At 38.4% G+C, this 20,824-nt stretch overlaps 1 protein-coding gene across 1 annotated transcript in view; it reads right to left on the bottom strand.

Annotated features, from left to right (window-relative positions):
• Positions 1 to 20,824, bottom strand: part of DNAH5 (dynein axonemal heavy chain 5) — a gene marked incomplete at its 5' end in the record, with an annotated part of 277,065 nt that overhangs the window by 167,206 nt on the left and 89,035 nt on the right. Inside the window, 8 exons of the mRNA XM_008059081.1 lie at positions 1,570 to 1,677; positions 2,589 to 2,723; positions 5,702 to 5,896; positions 6,226 to 6,413; positions 6,811 to 6,989; positions 16,254 to 16,426; positions 17,788 to 18,012; positions 18,706 to 18,918. Of these exons, the coding sequence (XP_008057272.2) occupies positions 1,570 to 1,677; positions 2,589 to 2,723; positions 5,702 to 5,896; positions 6,226 to 6,413; positions 6,811 to 6,989; positions 16,254 to 16,426; positions 17,788 to 18,012; positions 18,706 to 18,918 (1,416 nt within the window). The remainder of the gene's footprint in view (positions 1 to 1,569; positions 1,678 to 2,588; positions 2,724 to 5,701; positions 5,897 to 6,225; positions 6,414 to 6,810; positions 6,990 to 16,253; positions 16,427 to 17,787; positions 18,013 to 18,705; positions 18,919 to 20,824) is intronic.

The following is a 20,824-nucleotide window of genomic DNA, read 5'->3' as shown; positions in this document are numbered from 1 at the left end:
AATGGCAAAATGTACTCCAAATGTTTAATTTTTTTTAATGATTCTTATAACTGGAAAATTTGACAGCATCCCAGGTTGATTGAAACTCTATGCCAATTTCAAGTTGTCTTTATAAGTCCACTACATAACTTTTATCTATCAATACAATTATGGAAGTTACTCTGCACCAAACACTATTCTAAGATTGATCTTCATAATGACATGATGAAAGTAAAGTTATAGAATGAGGATTTGATGCCAAGAAGTTCAGCTTGTAAAGTTATAGAATGAGGATTTGATGCCAAGAAGTTTAACTCCATAGTTCATGTACTTAACCACTATGCTATACTTGGGTTCACTGTATAAAATTACCTAAATAATTTTGGAAAATAATCACATATAATTTTATGCTATATATTTGTTCTTCATATTTTTATATGTTACAGATTACTAATGTAAGTCATCTTATAAATTACATAGTGCTCAGTTTTTCAGGTAGTGCTACCATTAGTTTAACCCAAAAACAAAGAAACCATTTGCAGAACAAATTATGTCTCTTCCTTGATCAGGAAATTCCGATTTTTACACATTGATGTTTTTAAAGCAAAATAGACAATAAATACTACCACATTTTATTTTTATTACAGATGTTTCCGAGGAATTACAAGTATGAGCTAATCACCATATCTATAAAACAACATTGCTTTCCAGACTCTTCCTCATAGAAAAGGAAATTGAGGTATGAGGTTTGCATAATTCATTCCCATTCTTAGGAAGACTAAACAGTTAAAGCTGTACCAAATACCACAGAAAGTCCCCACATACAATTAATAGTGTACATAAAGTGGATTCCCCCCAGTTCTCCCCCCACATCCTAAGGAAGAAATCACAAGTCCTGGTAGGCAGGGGAGAAGAATGGTAGCTGAGAAGCCACACGAGATCTCTGCAAATAACACAATGGGGCAGGAATCTAGAGATCTGGCAACTTGGCAAACACCAGGCTAGAGCCAAACTAACCTTGGGAGAGGCAGCCAGCTGAACTCCACTCAGCTTCTGCTGACCAATCACATTTCATTTCTGAATCTGGTATGGAATGGTTACCATCAATAATTGAGCCACTAACTGGGCATGCATCTATGAGATGGTAGGAGATCCCATGGCAGGTCAACTCTAGCGTGGTGTGCATTGGTCTTTCTTTTTTTTATTACTATTATAAAGATGTGGGGTACAATTCAGGGTTAGGTATACAAATGTTAATCATGCAGGTACCCTTGTTGTTGAGGTATACCCCGCCTTCCCCTAGCAGTTTCCCTCAACTGCCAATCCCCTACCCCTTCCCCTGACAGTTTCCCACTAACGCCAATCCCTTTCTTATAGTATTATAATTGCTCAAGGTCCACTTATGAGTGAGAACATATGGTACTCTGTTCTTTGTTTCTGTGATAGATCACTGAGTATGATCAACTCTATGTGTGGTAGCCTCCATGTTGTTCTCAGAGCGCCCAGGTTCTACCCACAGCAACTCCACTGGATTCTCATTAAATTCAGACAAAGAAGACACAGCATGTGATGCCTTGTAAAACATATTACCTGTCTACTAATCGCCATTTCCAGTTCAGGGTAACCTGCCTTGTCCAGAAGAATATTTGGGAAGAGATCTTCAATCAAACTCAGAAATAAGGGCTCATCCTCATCAATCTAAAAGAGAAATGAATAGACCCAATTATTCTGATATAAGCATAGCACTATACACAAAAACTGGAAACACCCAACACAGTCTAGGTTACTTCAACTTAATTTTCAATAAATAATATGTCACTTTTATTGAATTTGAGCAATAGTTTCATCTTTCATATAAATTTAAAAAATAAAATTTAAAGAAGGGTAGAAAAGTAAAGAAGAGAAAAGAGAGGAAGGAAATGGAAGGAAAGAAAATACTGTCTACATGACAATCTTGCCATAAAATAGCATGTTTATGGGGTGGCTACATACTCTACAATTTCTATTTTTTTAATTTTAATAAAAAATAGTAGCAAATTCATGAATTGGAATTTGTTTCATATTTTCATTTTGAAATGCATTGCTTTGTCACCCTGTACATAGATCCACTGATACTAGACATTGATAATCCATCTCCACTATGAAATAAGAATGTGAAATGATTCAAGAGGCAGGGGTCTGGATATCGGGTAACTTGGCAAACACCAGGGTAGAGCCAAACCATGCTTGGGAGAGGCAGCCAGCTGAATTCCATTCAGCTTCTGCTGAACCAATCACATTTCATTTCTGAATCTTGTATGGAACAGTTTTCATCAATAACCTGGCTTTAAAGGCAAGACTTTAGTTCTAAAACACAAAAATGATTCAAGGCCATTTAAAATCTTAATAAGTCAACTTTTTTAATCCATTTCAATTCTATTGGAATAGATACATTTTAGTCATTATAAAAAAAACTTACAAAAAGCATAATTTGAAGTTACACTCTCTAGTACTTTATCTGATAATTAGAGGTTTTAAATGGGCATTTTAAATAAATATCTATAAGTCTTATTTATGTTTAGTTCAACTGATATTCAAGTGGGTGGAAAATTTCCTTCTGTGAATCTTACCAGTTTAGAAAGATTCATGTCCCGTAGTACACGCATGACAATCGTAGATTCCGTATCTGTGGGATTGGCTCTTTTTGCTGCTCCCAAGGTCCGAAGAACTGACAGAATATTACGCAGACCAAAGTCATAATGGACCTGAAGAATATGAAATATGCTAGACTCGTTTTCAACATTAACCTGTACCATGGAAACTGAATCTGGTAGATGTCCTTTTCACAATAATGAATACACGCTGATTTTTCCTTTAGAAAACTCATACACACGATGGAGTAATTGAATTCTTTATAGGTAAACTTTTTTAGCAAATAGAGAATATTCAAAAGAGTCCTCCCTTGTGCCATCATTAGCTTAAGCCCTTATCAGAACTAAGTGATATAGCTTGGCAGGGAAAAAGGAACAAATTTCCTCTTAGAGTACAGGCATTCCTTTGAGTTTCTTCTTAATCAGTCATACATATGGAAATTTGCTCATATCTTTAAAGATAAAATCCAGAGCCAGAATTAAGCTGGGGCCTTACTCATGACTGTTACACACACACACACACACACACACACACACACACACGTGTATAAATATGTGCCTTTTTTTACTGATAAGTAAGAAGACAGGAGTATCAAGGAAGAAGAAAGTCAGATGCATTTCAGGATTACCTGGAGGAGGAAGAATATGGACAAATCAGAAAGTCAAGTCCCAGTTTATTCAAAATAATTGGAAGCATGGTCTCAAAGAGCTATTTCCACACCCATGTTCAGGGCAGCACTAGTCACAATAGCCAGGAGGTGAAAGCAACCCAAATATCCATTGATGGATGAGTGGATAAACAAAATGTGGCATACATATAGAATAGAATAGTATTTAGTCATAAAAAGGAAGGACATCTATCACATGCTACAACATGAATAAAGCTTGAGGACATTAAATATGCCAGTCCAAGAAATCCAATATTGTATGATTTCACTTATATGAGGTATCAAAAGCAGTCAAACTCATACAAACAGAAAATAAAATGGGGGTTACCAGGAAGTGGAAGGGTAGGGAAATGGAAGTTGTTGTTTAGTGGGTATAGAGTTTCAGTTTTTCAAGATGGGAAAAAGTTGTAGAGACCTGTTTCACAACATTGTGAATATACTCAACACTCCTGAACCACACACTTAAAAATAGTTAAGATAGTAAATGTAATGTGATATGTTTTAATCACAATAAAAATAATACTTGTAGAAAAACAAAGAACAGAAAAAAAAAGTACTCGTCTTTCGGAAGATGGAGCACACAAAAACATTCAGGTTGAGTTCCTGCCTTCAAGAAATTTAAATTCTATTAAAGACAATAAAATAAAAATATGGAAAAGTTTGCATAAAATAACGATGACTTAAAAGTCTTGGTGGGTAAAATTAATCATGGAAAATTTCCCATCAGAATTGGACTCTGAGTTAAATCTGTGGGCATGAAGGGAGATTGACAAAATGTTCTCAAGAGATCAGTACAGGATTGTTCTGTACACATCAGTTCTTTTCAGTTAACAATGACCTTGTGAACACGGGTGGCAGGAGCGAAGGAAGCAGCAATGAGGTGGTTGTGAAAATGAAGGCAGGATTTAGTGATGTGGGGAGTTTTCTACATGCAAAAAACAGCACAGAAAAAATATTTCTTTGACAGAAAGAAAGATAAGAAGTGAAGGCAGCAATAAGCAAAAGAAAAAATAAACCAAAAAAGCAAGAATGTTAGTGGCAAAACGCAAAGACTGAGGGCCTGGCTAATGAGGAAGGCTCAGTGGTCAGAGTCGGAAGACTGTGTGTCTGAACACTCACAGGGAAAGAACTTTTAAGTGGGAACGTAATTTGGTTGAACCTGGGGGCATAAAAACTAATCTAGATTCAAAGAAGTTTGGAAGGGAAGCCTGAGTGAGGACAGGGATTGAAGTATTACATATGTTGGGTGTATTCACACTATATTCCTATGTTTCTCACAATGCGTCATTATGGTATGCTTTTAGTAATTTTTATAGTCATTTAGTAATTTTTGCTTATACATGCTAGAAAATTGTGACATGATGCCCACCTCCTAGTGGTCATGCCCTTGTATGATCTGATCCTATTGCCTTGAAAGTAGGCAAGACCTGTGATTTGCTTCTAACTAATAGAATACAGCAGAGATTCAGATTGCATGTGACCATGTATGCATGATTATGTGGTCATATTAGATTAGATTGTAGCACTCGTCTTGCTGGAAACTCTTTCCTTTGAGAAAGTGGCCGTGATGGAGAATTTCATATAGTAAAGAGCTGTGTAGCCCACTCTAGAAACTCAAGGAGACCTCCAGACAACAACTAGCATGAAATTAAAGCCCTCTGTCTCACCACCTGAAGGAATGGGATTCTGCCAACATCATGAGTGAACTTGGAAGTAGATCATTTCCAGTCAAGCATCATGTGAAACCACAGCCCCAGCCAATAACACCTTGATTGCAGCCTTGTTAGCCACTAACCATAGGACCCAGTTAACCTAATTTCTGACCCACAGACACCATGTGATAATAGATGTGTATTTTTAAGTTTAAGCCACTAAGTTTATGGCACAGTTGTTACACAACAATAAATGAATAAGCCAAAGTAATATGTGATTAATTCCATGGCTCTTACCTAAGAAACCTCAAGATGTTTGAACCTGATAACCCAGATAGTAGAGAAAACTAGCAAGAAAGATGCGTCATATAAGGACAATTAGCAAAGTTTGGTCAAATACTCAAGTGAGCTTAGAAGTGAGAAAAGCAGATGATGGAAAGTTTCCTAAAAACCATAGTAATACATAATACATATTACAATGAATGCAGAGGTGATGTAGATAGCAAATATTAATAGCCATGCTATTTTGCCTTTTAAATCAGTTTGGATAATATTCATTTCACTTTTATGCTGTAAACATTCATTTCTTTACATGAACTTCTTAATACAACTATGCATATAAAATTACTTTTGTAATGATATACCTTTCTACTTAGTATCAGTAAAGTCCTTTGTTAACAAGCCCAGTCTTCAATTTTTCAAAATGAGAGCACTCTGTCAAATAGAAAAATGAAACATGCCTAAGTACACAGAGACCTCTAGAATGCCACACCTGCTTGGAAAGCTGCTCCTCACATAATTTGTAGAGCGTGAAGAACTTCCTGGCTAAAACAACATTGTCAATGAAGCCGCAACTAGCCAACTTCACCCTTATGATGATCTGACGATCAGGGACCATCATGGCCACCGAGCGAAAGTTAATCTTCAAGTTTTCAGGAAGTTCCTGCCGCCCAGCATAGCCAGGATTCTAAACAGAACATAAAACCCATGGGTGAATAATATAATCATGGGGCAACAAGCACATTTCAACATTATATTAAAAGCTTCATTATGTACACACAACAAATCTAGAATGACAACCAGAGAACTCATTCACATATCCCACTCTCCTTTTACCTGAACAGACTAGTCACAAATTATTAATATGATCTTTGTTTAGCACCAAAGACTCAAACAAGAGTGAAAATTACAATCCCGATTTCCATTCATGGAAAGTGGATGACATATGACCAGGGAGGTACATGAAGATTGTGATTAAAAAAACTGAAATTCGGCAGTTTTTCTAGCAGTCCTTACCATGGTTAGAAAAAGCCCAAATTCAGGGTTCATAGTCACATTATCTCCATCAGTAAAAATAAAAGATTTCTTACGCTCCTTTTTACATTTCAGAATAATGGAAATTTGCTGGGCTGCAACCGACAGAACTGGAAGATCAATACGGTTAAATTCATCAAAACAACCCCAGGATCCAGACTGTGCCAGTCCTTAAAAAGGAAATTAAAGAGAAAATCCAATTAGTATATAATTTTAGAAAGCCAGGGAAAAGGACATTATGCAGCTGCCAAAATGAGCCACATATAGGTTTGTTAAAAAAAAAAAATAAAGTTAAACAAATAGAGCATGCATCAAGTGACCCAAAACAGCTCACAATTTAGCACTTTATCTGTAAATACCCAGTCTGCAGTGATAAAGGAACACACAAAAGGCAAGTGATATTAACATTTGGCCCACACACACTGGCAAGATTTAAGATTTCCCAAAAAATTCTGCCAAGCTAAAAAATGACACTAAAATATAGCCAATTGTTGAAAAATAGACTTTAACGAGATATTCCACTTGGCTGAAATTTCTCTTCAAAATAAAAAAAAATGTAACCCAAACCTTTAAAAATTCTTCCAAGTCCTCGAAAATCCATCTGGTCTGAACAATTGAAAACCACGACGTATTTCCCAAGACATCGTCCCATATCTTTGGTAGTTTCTGTTTTGCCGGTTCCAGCAGGTCCAGCGGGGGCTCCCCCCATGCTCATTCCCAGGGCTTGAGCCAATGTGATGTAGCACCTGAAGAGGCAGAGGCATCACTAGAACCAGCTCACTGGCATCTAGGAATTAGTTTTGAGACATCACAGTAGCATGAAACCCACACAAAATTAAACAACGGAGGATCTAAGCCATTGTCCCTACAGAACATTTGCAAAACTACCTCCTGAGATAGTTATCCATATCAATATTAACAAGTGTTGAAAAAAAAGGGGGGAATGGTCTATGGTCGAACTTTAAAAGTCTTAAAAAGATTAAATAGATTCCTTTACTGCTGAATTTTTCTGACTTTCTTATGACAACGTATATAGAGAATTTATAAGTATGAAAAATAGTGCACAGCACTTCCACAATTTATTTGGCAACTTTTTCACAGAAATCTACCCCCATCTAAAAAATAATATTCTGTGCAACAGATTGGGAACCACTTAAACAGAGGAGTCTCCTTTTGAATCTAAAAGTCAATAGTCGGATATACTTGGGATTTAAGTCACACATTGCTAAAAAGTCACTTCTTAAATCTATTTCTGTGAGCATCTACCCTCTACTGCACATACCCTCTACTGCATCCAATCAAATGAAATTAACAAATAAAAGATTTGGCGAGAGAATACAAGATTGCCTGCAAAGGAAAAATTTTAACCTGATCACTTGCTGATGAATTGCTTGATTCCCAGCACCACCTGGTGTTGCCAAAGGAGACAATTTATAAAGCAATGCAGCATAGGTTTTCTTATGGCCAAACTGTAAAGTATTCATCTGGACTTGAAAAAGATTTCAAAGAAAATGAAGAGATTACCCAGCTTGAGGGGTGAAAATGAACAGTGAGCACACCCACTGGGGGTATTTCAGGGTCTCAATTTTATTGGAAATGGATGCTGAATGGGCAAGTAAGTGACTCAGCCCCGAATGTACGTACAGAGCCTGGAGATGTGGGGATGAAATCAGAAGGATGCCTCCTCTCACTTGGATTTTTTCTTTTTCACCCAAGGTCTCATTTCTCCCCTTGCCCTTTCGCCATCCCTTCCAGAGCAGAGTCTGTAATAATAGCAGACTATGCGATGTGTTCACTTATACCATTTCTTACTTAATTCCCCCAGAGAACCCTGGAAGAAAGTCACTATTTCTCTCTCCATTTCACAGATGAGGGAAGAGGCTCACAGAGATAAAGCAACTTTTCTCAGGATCACAGAAGGAGAGCTGAGATTTCAGCAGGCTTGCCTGGCTGCAAGCCAAGCCCTCTTATTGCCCAGCCCTGGGACAAGCTCACTCTGTGGGGAAAGAAATAGATCATCAACTCTGGCCACTCAGAGCATCTTGCAGATGCTCATTATAACTGGGATGGTTGGGTTGATATTTAAAATTGATGAAGGGTCAAGTTGCTTCAAAGAAATCATCCTGTTTACTTGAAAAGTGTGCGGGCATGCCAGGGGACTTATTCTCATGCTCTACACTAGGTAAGGCTTCCGACCAGCTTCTACACCAGTGCCCAAACTGCCTTTCAGCGACAAACATGGATTCATCACAACATCTTCACGTACATGTTTATGAGACTCTTCCCAGAGTCCTCTGCATGGGTGAATCCCTCCCTCTCTCTCTCTCTTCCTTACTTTCCTTTCTAGTCACTTTCTCTTTGCTATTCTCAAAAATGTCTGCATTCATAAACAGGGTTTGAACTTTATGTGTTTTAGTGGCCTGTTGACAGCTATTTTAGCTTTGTAAATTCCAATTAGACTGCTATAAACTCTGCTGTCAGGAGCTAGGTCTAGTTCAACCGTGTACCCTCGACTACTTGCCTTAACCCCAGCACCTTGTACTCTATGAACATTTGTCGAATAAATGGCTCATGCTGGTCCAGCCATATAACACTCTTATCTGGTCCCTCTGTCCCAAAAGCTACAAGAATTAGAGTTGCAGAATGTGACCAACATGCCAAATAGACAACAAACCCCATGACCCAAAGCTCATTAGCACTCAATCTGACCAAACCCATCACCAGCATTAGTATTAAGTATTCATAGCACTGTAGATGTGTTTTATCACATATAAACCAAAGTGGTTTAGGTTCCTGTTGGTTCTAAAATGCTGAAAGCTTTTCCTAAGACAACAATGGAATATGCATCAGCACACTACTTTTCTTCATTGAGAAGTTGGTTTAGTTACAGACTCTTTGATTATAGGACATGCTTAAGGAGAAACGAAGGAAAAGCTGTTAAGAAAGTGCTATCATTAGTCTAGGCAACATAGACAGACCTCATCTTTACAAAAAATAAAAACAACTTAGTCTGGCATGGTGGCCAACTACTCAGGAGGCTGAAGTAGGAGGATCATTTGAGCCCAGAAGTTGGAGGCTATAGTGAGCTATGATCATGCCACTGAACTTCAGCCTGCCAGCCTGGGCAACAGAGTGAGACCTTGACAGAAAAGAAAGAAAAAAGAATGTGCTATCAGTGATTAAGAAAAGCAACAATGGAAACACAAACATCCAAGAATAGCCAAAACAATTCTCAGCAAAAAAAACAAAGCAGGCGGTATCACATTACCACACTTCAAACTCTACTATAAAGCTACAATCATCAAAACAGCTTGGTATTGGTATAGGAACAGGTATATAGATCAATGGAATAGAATTGAGATTCCAGAAGCAAAACCTCAATTTCTCAACCAACTCATCTTCAACAAAGCCTCCACCACCTACCACTGGGGAGAAGAGAACCTATTCAGTAAATGGTGCTGGGAAAACTGGCTGACCACATGCAGAACATTGAAACAGGACCCCTACCTATCCCCATGCACAAAGGTTAACTCCAAATGGATCAGAGACCTAAATGTAAAACCTCAAACCATAAGAACCTTAGAAAATGAAGGACATACCCTCATGGAAATTGGAACTGGCATCCAATTCCTGAACAAAACTCGAAACCCACAGGTCATAAGAGAGAAGATAGACAAGTGGGACTTTATTAAACTGACAAGCTTCCGCAAGGCCAAAGAAACCATCAAGAGAGCAGGGAGACAGCCTACAGACTGGGAAAAAGTATTTGCCAACACCGGGTCTGACAAAGTCTTAACATTCTGGTCTACAAGGAACTCAAACGTGCTGAAAAGAAAAAAACAAACAACCCCATTATAAAATGGGCAAAAGACATCAACAGACACTTCACAAAGGAAGACATCCGAGCAGCCAACAGACACATGAAGAAATGCTCAACCTCACTAATCATCAGGGAGATGCAAATCAAAACCACACTGAGATACCACCTAACTCCAGTCAGAATGGCAATTATCAACAACTCAAAAAATAACAGCTGCTGGAGAGGGTGTGATGAAAAGGGAACACTTCTATACTGTTGGTGGGAGTGTAAACTAGTGCAACCTCTGTGAAAAGCAGTGTGGCAATTCCTAAAAGCTCTAAATATCTACCTCCCATACGACCCCACAATCCCCCTAATGGGAATATATCCGGAAGAACACAAATCACTCTACAAAAAAGACACCTGCACACGTATGTTTATCGCAGCATTGTTCAAAATAGCAAGAACCTGGAAGCAACAATGCTGCCCATCAAAAGAGGATTGGATTTAAAAAATGTGGTACATATACACGATGGAATACTATGCAGCCATAAAAAAGAACAAAATCATGAATTTCGCAGCAAACTGGATGGAACTAGAATCTATAATACTGAGTGACCTCTCACAAAAACAAAGGTCCGAGTATCACATGTTTTCACTCATATAATGGACCTTGAACATCCAATCTAATACTATAAGAAAATGACTGACAGTAGTGGGAAACTATCGGGGGGGAGGGAGATGGGATTAACGAGCAAATATCTGTCTGGGGATGGGGAAGCACCTCTAATCAATAGGGTGCCTGAATGAAACATATTTGTATACCTAACCCTTAACTGTACCCCACAACATCATAATAAAAAAATATTGATTATTGAAAAAAAAAAGAAAAGAAAAGCAACAGTCATTGCAAAAATAATAATAATGACCAGCATTTGCTCTGTGTTGGGCCCTGTGCTAGGTACTTACATCACCTCTAGTCCACACAATGATTCCAAAAGAAGAAAATCAGAGAGCCTGGATATTTTATCCAAGACTACACTGCTGCTGAGGGCAGTTTTAAGGGGTCAACACTCGGACACAACTCACAGAAGCTTTGAGAATATGCCAGGGAAAGACATATACTGTTAAACCTGTCTATACTTCTTATCAAGCAGATAAGATGCCTCAATCAACTCTTGATTTTCTCTGCCCTCCATCTTAAGTGACAGTTACATTCAGGAAAGTTCTAGTCTTCATTAAAAACACCATGAGCTTTTTGAGAAAGGTGCTGTATGTTTTATGGTATAATGGCTGTTTTGTCATCTGAAATGTCTGCATTGCCATCCACATGGTATGGAGCTTCCGAGAGTCCAGAAAGTGGCCACAGCTGTTGAGTTTTTACAGTGAAAAGCTGACAACAAACATATCAGTGTCTCCAGCATTTGACTGCCTTGAAGTATTCATCTTAGTGCAGAGTTTTCTTTTGTAAAAGGGCAGCAAATTTTGCAATGAAATCCCAACAACCAGCAAAAAATGACTCACTTTTCACATAATCAAGTTAATTTTAAAAAATAGAAAAAACAAGTGGACATTTAGGGCGAAACAGGTGGAGACAAACTTCTGAATCACCTCCTTATATATACTTATAAATACTTGTTTTGCTTTTAAAATTCCCAAGGTTTTTTTTGTTTTTGTTTTTGAGTTGGAGTCTCACTCTGTCACCCAGACTAGGGTGCAGTCGGCCACCGCAGCCTCGACCCGCTGGGCTCCGGCGATCCTTCCGTCTCAGCCTTCCAAGTAGCCGGAATTACAGGCATGCGCTACCATGCCCGGCTGATTTTTTGATTTATTGTAGAGATGAGGTCTCGCTGCCCAGGCAGGTCTTGAACCCACGGGCTCCCAAGTTTTTTTTTTTTAATATCAAAAGACCTATAAGATAATGAATACAGTGAAAGAATCAAGTTGCAGAAAAGGTTGCAAGCTATGATGCCCATATGTGAAACTCCAAAAGGATTTTAGCATATAAGCATCTAAAATTTTCAGAGGATTGAAAATAAACTGTTACTCATTTGGGAAATTAGAAAATAAATTTTTTTCGAGTTGGAGTCTCACTCCTTCACCCAGGCTGAGTGCAGTGGACGCTCACAGCCACTCCAGCGTTGACCTGTGCTCTGGCAATCCTTCCACCTTAGCCTTCCAAGTAGCCAGAACTACAGGCACATGCTACCATGCCCGGCTAATTATTCAATTTTTATTGTAGAGACAAGGTTTCACCACATTGCCCAGGCTGGTCTTGAACCCGTGGGCTCAGGCAATTCTCTCGCCTAGGCTTCCCAAAATGCTGGGATTACAGGTTTGAGTCACTGCACCTGGCCAGAAAATAATTTTTACTATTCATCTTCTACTTTATGTTCTTCTGTATCATTTACATTTTTCACAATTAAGATGCAAATGTGGAAATAATTATTTCTTTCATTTATTCAAGTACTATTTATTTAGCACCTGTTATGTGACAGAACTATTCTGAATAAAACATAGAAAGCTCATGCCTCAATGAGATTACATTCTAAGGGAAAGAAATATGAGAGGAGACCCCCAAAAAAGCTGGAATCATTTTTTGAAGAGTGAGCCCCTTGTAGTATAGACTTTCCCCACTAGGTAAGTGTTCTAGAAACCCATCAGCATCGGTGTACCAGCTAGCATTGTTGTGAGAGGCCAGGTTTGGCTTCAGCAAATTTTTTTTAAAGATTCTTGCAAAATGTTTGCCCCCATTTCATGATGGGTGATTTACGAGCACATGTGCCCACATTGTGCTGAGTGCTGAGTAGTTTTTGACCTCCTTGCCCCATCCTTCCTCTTCACCTGATCTCACCCCAAGGGACTTTTTTGTTTGTGTTCCCCAATGAAAAATATCCTCAAAGGGAAACATTTTGCCTATGTGAAAATGGTAAAACCAAAATCGGCAGAAGCACTAAAAGATATCAAGTTTTAATGAACTCAAAAACTGCTTTGAGCAGTAAAGAAAGCATCTTGATAGGTGTATTGCATCAAATGGAGAGTACTTTGAAGGTGACTGAAGTTAAACGTGGGAGAATGAATACACAAATTTGTAAATAAATTCTGAATTTTTGGGGTCCCCCCTTGTGGGTTATTTAAAAATAGGAAACAGAGATAAAGCTGGGTAAAAGGGCTATGAAATGTGGGGTTGTGGGAGGTCAGAAGGCCCCTGACACTCAAGCAGAGGCCTGAAGAAAGTGAGGAAGCAAGTTTAGCCACTATTAAAGGAAGAGCATTCCAGGCCAAAAGTATAAGTGCAAGGGTCCTGAGGCAGGACTGTGCTAGGCCTGTTCAAGGAGCAGCCAAAGAGCCAGTGGCTAGAGTCAAATGAAGAAAGAGTAGCAGAGAAACGGAGGTCCAGGTCATGCCAGGCCTCGTAAACCAATGTGAGGACATTGGTTTTTACTGTGCATGAGATGATGCCATGATGAAGGCTTTGGGGCAAAAGAGTGACAGGATCTGACTTATATTCTGGTGTCTGAACTGAGAATAGACTGCATGGGGACAATGGCAGAGGTGGGGAGACCAGTTAAAAAGACTATTGTAATAATCCAACTCAGATTATGGCAGTTTGGATAAGTGGAGTGACAGCAAAAGGTGAAAAGTGGCCACGTTCTAGATGTATTCTGAAAGCAGCCCTGACCAAATTGATCATAGATTAATAACAAGGTGAAAGAGAAAAAAGAACTTCAAGTACTCTCCAAGGATTGTTGGACTGAACAGCTGGAAAGCAACATATTCACAGGTTTTGGGGATTAGGACATGGGCATCTTTGGGGGAACCATTATTCTATCACATTTTTTCCCCATGTCTCTGATAAAATGGAAAAGCCATTTACTAAAATGAAGCGGGTGACAGGAGGATGTCTTTGTGGGGAATGATCAAACATGCTAAGGTTTAGTATCTTACAAGCATCAAAGTGGACATATCATGTACACAGGTAGCCGTGTGTATCTGCAGTTCAGGGGAGGAGGCTTGGTTGGATACAGAGACTGGGGTCTTTAAAGTCAAGTGGGATGCCCTAAGGAGTGCATGGAGATGGAGATGAGAAGAGCCCTGGCATGTTCTATGTTAAAAGTTAGAAAGGTGAAGAGGAACTAGTGGGAACAGGAATGAAGGGACAGTCAGATTAGTAGGAGGAGTCAGGTGAGTGTGGTGTCCTGGAAGCCACATGAAGAAAGTATATCAAAAAGGAGAGAACGGTCCACTATGTCAGTGCTGCTGGCTATTCACGGAAGGTGAGATCCAGAAATGGTCATTGGATTTAAAAACAGGTCTGAATGACTTTCCGGAAAGTTGTTTTATCAGAGTGATGGATGAAAGTGTGATAGTCAGAATAACTCTCCCCCAAAGTTGTCCATGTTCTGGTCATGAGAGGCTGTAACCATGTTGATGTCCATGGCTAAAAGGATGTTGCAGATGCCATTAAGAAATTTGAGATGACAAGATTATCCTGGATTACCTAGTGGGCCCAATCTAATCTCATGAGTCCTTAAAAAAGGAAGAGAGAGGCAGAAGAGGGGGTCAAAGACATGAGATTAAAGCAGGAGGGAAGATTCAAAGCATGAAAGGGATTCCACCCACTGTCACTGGCTGTGAAGACGAAAGAAGAGGTCAGGAATCAAAGAGAGTGGCAGCCTTCAGAAGCTGGAACAACCCTCAACTGATAAAAGAAAATGAGGTCCTTGGTTCTACAACCACAAGGAAAGGAATTCTCTGCCAACAACCCAGAAGATCAGGAAACAGATTCCCCCTAGAGTCTCCAAGAAGAAGCACAACCCTGCTGACCCCTGGTAGACCTGTGTCAGGCTTCCATTATACAGAACTGTCAAAACAATACATTTGTGTTGTTTAAGCTTCTAGATTTGTGGTAATGTGTGGAAGCAAGCTTAACCACTATTAAAGGAAGAGCATTCCAGGCCAAGAGGAGTGAGCCGGTGACCAGAGCCAAATGAGGAAGGAGTGACAGAGAACTAGCAATAGCAGCAATAGAAACTGAACACCAAGAGCCCAAACGATGTGAGTTCAAGACAAACTAGGCAGAGAGAAACTGTGCTTTTGAGGGGTTTTGATGGGAGCATAGAAATGGGAAGGAAACTGAGGTGGCCACAGAGGGGTTTCCTGTGTGGCAGCAACTGCAACACATTTGTGCATGGATGAAAATGATCCAATAGAAGATGGAAATCGATCATGCTCCCAGAGAGGAAGTCCTGGTGTCAGTGGAGATTTGGGTTTGGATGGCAGCACCGGGTAGTGGAAAATGAGGCCTGTGACCACATCTACCTCCTCAATAAAGCAGGAAACAAGGCCTCTGGTGGAAACAAAGGAAAGGAAGGAACTGCTGGAGATTTGAAGAGAGGAGGTGTGAGATAACCACGTATTTCAAGGAAAACTCCTATTTGGGAACTCTTCACACTCTTTAAAACGATACTTTGTAATTGACAAATGATCACTATACACATTTATGGGGCACAATATGACGTATGTGCATACAATGTGGGATGATCAAATCAAGCCATGTGACCATAATGCCTAGTCAGTGCATCCCTGAACAGAGAATACACTGTGTGGCTGATACGACAAAGTTTGAATTAGTCTAAGAGAATTGCAGAACATTAGCCCTGGAGGAACCCTTGGAAACAGACTAGTTCATCTTGCAGATGAGAAGACTGAGGCTAGGGAGGCTGCAGTGACAGATCTCACCAACACAATGGGTAAATCACAGACAGAAGGATGAACTAGCACCTTCAGATATTCAGCCAGTGGCCTCACCTCACTTTCACTTGCACGGGTGCTCAATTTCTTTCCTGCTTAAAAAAACCATCTTAATTGTCTCTCAGTAATGGCAACAGATATTATAGCAGCCTGCAGGGCCCACTGTGACTTGCACTTTGTGGCACATGGCAATTAATTCCCTTTCTTGTTCGTTCAACCTCCAAGGATGCATTTAAACTTTGCCTCTACAAGACTGAAGGCAAAGAAATCAAGGTCTGTTTCAGTCACAAACCTAAGTCCTTCGTGAAGAGGGGTGCAAAGGGGAAAATACTAAAATTCAAAGGCTTTAGTATCAAACAGCCTACAAATCCTAAAGAGATGTTAAGCAAAAATCCCTTGAGCAACTCGAAAGAATAAAAATGGAAGGGGAGGTGGAGGAGAAGAGAGGTTCCATCACCTGTCTGTGAGTGGAGTTATGACAAGCCTGTCAGTGCAGCCTAAAAATTCATTCTGGTATATAAAAGCTACATCTGTGATGTGAATCATCATCTTGTCAGAATCTTCATTAAAATAAAATCTGCACTGTTTCAGCCACTCGAAGTCCACAGGGCTTTTGATATGCATGTGACACTGAAATTCAAAAGGTGTATGTTAGAACTGAAATGAGAATCACCTATTAAATATACACTTTAGCATTCATGTAGATCATGAGATAAAATAAATGGAACTCAAAGGCAACCCAATTAGTCCCAAGATGTCAACTTTATCGGCAGCCAACCACTCATTTATTGATCAATAAAAAAGAAACTTTAGAAGATTCACAAATAGGAAAACTCAAGAGAAAGCCCTAATTGTGCCTCTCCAATTTAAGTGGACATTGTGTATTTTAATAATAAGAAATTTGTTTTAATTTTACCCTTAAATGCCCAATATCATAGTCCTAACCACGAAATATAATCTATGAAAAACATGCTCTAACATTCAAAAACAGAACTAAAGAGTTTCATTAGGAAAAAGGCATCTCTTAAGATTATTACAAAGTATATTGTTGATTTTTTTATCCATTAATTGTTTTCCTAGGAATTACATTGGGCCAAAATTTCTAACATCTAAATGATAGGTTATTGTCTAACAGTGATTCTGTCCAAGTTTTTTAACCCAAATTTTAAGCTACTTTAATCATTTTTCTTTGATAAATAAGAAGTCTAAAATTACTCTGAGTTCTTTATTTCTCAAAGAGGCAAATCATGTGCTTAAGAGAGATTAGCATACAGTAGCTTGAATGTGCTGTCTTTATTTCCATGACATCAGAACCAATCTTTCATAATCTTTTTTACATAATGGGGTGAGACATAATCCAGAAAATTATTATTAAAATAAGAACTTCTTGCTTCTTATCTAATGCTGTATTTTAGAGTAGAAAACAAATGTCATTTCTTTTCACAAATCCCATTTTCTATCACTACTAAGCTTTTTTTCATCCTATTCTCTATTTAAAGGCAAAAATATGCATGACACCTGAATGTCACAAACTATATTAGGAAAGACCATTAACTGCCAATGACATAAAACAGAAAAATTTATTAAGGATGTGATTTTTCAAAAGCCTTAAAGGAAGTTATACTAGCAATATTACTAATAATTTCTGTAGCAAGAAACTAGTGATATTCTACTAGTAACTAAAAGGAAAAAAGACAAATAAAAGTCTTCTAGGATGCTATATAACATTTTAGTATTCAAAATGATCACATAAAAATGTTTAAATAGAATCTAATTGTCTCAATAAAAATCTTAGTTTAGATCATAGCAATGCCTGGCATTTCAGTTAAAGACTGAAAAGAAATCTGACAACAAGTTCTGATTATGAAGATGATTCTTTGCCTGAATTTAACCTTTCCTTGAATTCAATCAAACTAGTTCTAGTGGATAAACACAGATAGTATCTAATATTTGCTTTCCTGTGTGTGCCACAGCATTTATAAAGAATGTACCAGGTCATCAAAGATATCCTTTTGGTGCACATGAATAGTAATCAAAGTCTCATATTTCACTCTTTCTGTAGAACTTAGATCCTTTGTGGTGACATCTATCAGTGTATTGAGTAGCTCCAGGAAAGACTGATTGGTCTTCTGCATAATTGTTTTATCAAACTTGGCATTTCTAAGGGCTTCTTCTGAATCCCGTGTCCATATCATTTGAATTCCTAATAATCCAACCTTGTGGAAATAAAAAAGGTTTTTGAGTCTATACAGTATATTTATATATTTGAGTAGAAATTACAATATAATGAATAATTGTGATTATTATGCAAATGTAAAGCCTTGATTACATCACCTTGATACCCTTGTTTCATAACTTATGGAAACTCTATCTCTTGTAATTTTGTCACTTATGCTTAAGTCATATTTCTCCCTATATAGATTTTAAGTGGCTTGCAAGTGAATAATATGTCTTAAACTTACTTTACCCCAACTAGCACAGTGCTTACACAGAGTAGATGCTCAAAAAAACATTTACTGATCACAATAACTAAGAAAATAGCATTTCCTGTATTTTAATGCTGAAATATACTTTTCATCTTTTTAGTAAGGCGTCCACTCAGTACAATTTTTATTTATGTACATTGTTAACAGAAAGAGATTCATTCGGAAAAAACTGCTTTAAGTTAAAGACAATATGTCAAATATCCCTACAACCCAAATACACATTTACATTGATAGATATGTGACCATGTAATCTGTAGTTGAACTCTCTTAGATTATCTATATTTAAGGAATCCTGATGAAAATCTCAGTGTCGGTCAAGAATAAATTATAGTCATTTGTGAAGCTTACAATAGACAATGTCTGAGATTTAAGGTGACCATTTTACAAAAATATATATATTTTTTCCAATTTCAACACACTGACCTGAGCGGGGAAGGATGAAAGAAATTCAATCAGTTGGAAACCTGTTTCCTGAATATTTGCTGCTGCCTGGCGAATCACAAGATGCAACGAAGACTGAGATTCCTTCAAGAGAGAATTAAGCCAAACTTCTACGTTACCTTCTGCCATTACAGGTTTATCCAATTCAATCGTCTCACCCTCTCGAGAGGAAATTGATAGAATTCGATCATAGATCTATGTTAGAAGCCAAAGAAAAACAGCTACAGTCATACAAAAAATAAAAAAATAATGTTTGACTTTTCCTCCGTTGCTCTCTTGTAAATGTTATCTTACGCATCGAAAGTTAGGCTACAGATCATGAAACATTGCACAAGGCAAGATATAATATAAAATCAACTTCAAAACACTAAAGCAAATTTAGCCAGGAAATCTAAAAGGAAATACTGAATCAATTCCAAATAATCTGTACTCCAAGGGGGAAAACTTATTTTCTAAAAGAAATATTTAATGTCAATGTGATAATTTTTTGAAAGTCTGTAAAGATTCCCAAATGAAATAAGACTCTGCAAAAGCCTGTCATTTCACACCACAAAATGATCAAGTTGACACTAGCAATGACCTGGTCAATTTGATCAGTGCAAACACCTTACAAGGCAATTCCAATTCTGTACCAAATCTAGTGCTCTTTCCAGGAGCTCTTGGTTGCACATAAAGTTTTCTAATTCAAACCCAGCTCCTATTCTGGTCATTTCACTTCCATTTCCACACAGCATGGCAAAATGACAGTAGTGTAGTATTTGGAGTTCTAAGATACAGGTTCAAATGGTCCCCATCCATTCACTGACCATGCAATGTTGGAGGGCATTTCTGAGACTAAATTTCTTGTCTATAAGAAGTCATTAAAAATTATGCCAGCCCTACTTGCCTACCCACCTCAAAAACTGTTTGTGCCAGTTAAACAAAACATAAAAACTATATAGTAAACATAAATGTTTGTTGTTTCTATTCCCTTGGGCTCAGCTTTCATGCTATACTAATGAAGTCCTCCTTAGCTGTAGACAGAAGCAGTCTACCAAAAAGCTAAGGAGTCTTCAGGTTCTGTGCCCCTCACTTGCTCAGACCCTCTCCAAGGTGCTGAATATAAATATGCATTTACAATTCGATAATATTTAAGATCCAAACAACCAGGTTCTGCCTCCAGATTGTAGAAATCTCATAGCAGGAACAACAATAGCAATGTCATATTAAGTAAAAAGTGCTATGAAAATAAGCTAAAAATCTCTGGGCATTTCATTAATAAAGGAGAAAGTTGAAATTATCTTCATTGTTCAATTGAGGCAGTGAGAAGCTTCAGTCTTAAGGTCCTAATACTGTAGCAGAAGGATTTATGCAAACAAAACATCAGGAAGAACTTCCTTGTTAATTTAGTCCCTTCTTTCAACCCACACATCCAATAGATCAATAAGAAACACTGATTTTAAATCACTGTAATCCACCCTGTCTTTCCTTCCTCTGTCTCCCTCTGTCAAGGCTTTATTATGGTCATTCAGCCTTTTCCACCCTGGCTTTTCAATCACTTCTTATACTGGTTTCCTTGCCCCCTTTTATTCTACCACCTACACTGCAGCAGAGAATCTGAAACACAAATCAGGTCACCGTCCTGCTTAAAAGCCTCCCATGGATTTTTGTCACGTTCAGGATGAAGTCGAAATCTGTAATGTGATGCACTTGTGCTTTGAAATCTGTCATCCCTCCTTCCCTCTTTGCTCATGGCTCCCTGTCGTGGGTTGGATCGTGTCTCCCAAAAAGAAATACTGAAGTCTTAAGCCCTGGTACGTGTGAATGTGACATTATTTGGAAATAGAGCCTTTGCAGATGTAATCAAGTTAAGATGAGGTCACCTTCTAGCCTCCAGAACTGTGAGAGAATACGTTCCTGTTGTTTTAAACCACAGCAGCCCTAGGACACTAATACACTCCCTCCAATGCCCACACTTCTGACATCCGAGGCCGCCCACACCTCCAGGCCCTTGCACATGCCCCTCTTCTTCCCAGACTATGCCTCTTTTCTTCACCTGCCTGGTTACATTCCTTTCACCTTCAAAAAATCAGTTCTTCATATTTTCCTGAAGAAAGCCTTC

The sequence above is a fragment of the Carlito syrichta genome, unplaced genomic scaffold (genome assembly GCF_000164805.1).
Source record: "Carlito syrichta isolate Samal-C Ts95f unplaced genomic scaffold, Tarsius_syrichta-2.0.1 Scaffold303700, whole genome shotgun sequence".
NCBI lineage: Eukaryota > Metazoa > Chordata > Mammalia > Primates > Tarsiidae > Carlito > Carlito syrichta.
Note: the sequence above shows the minus strand (reverse complement) of the source record. Positions and strands in the feature narration are given on the sequence as shown.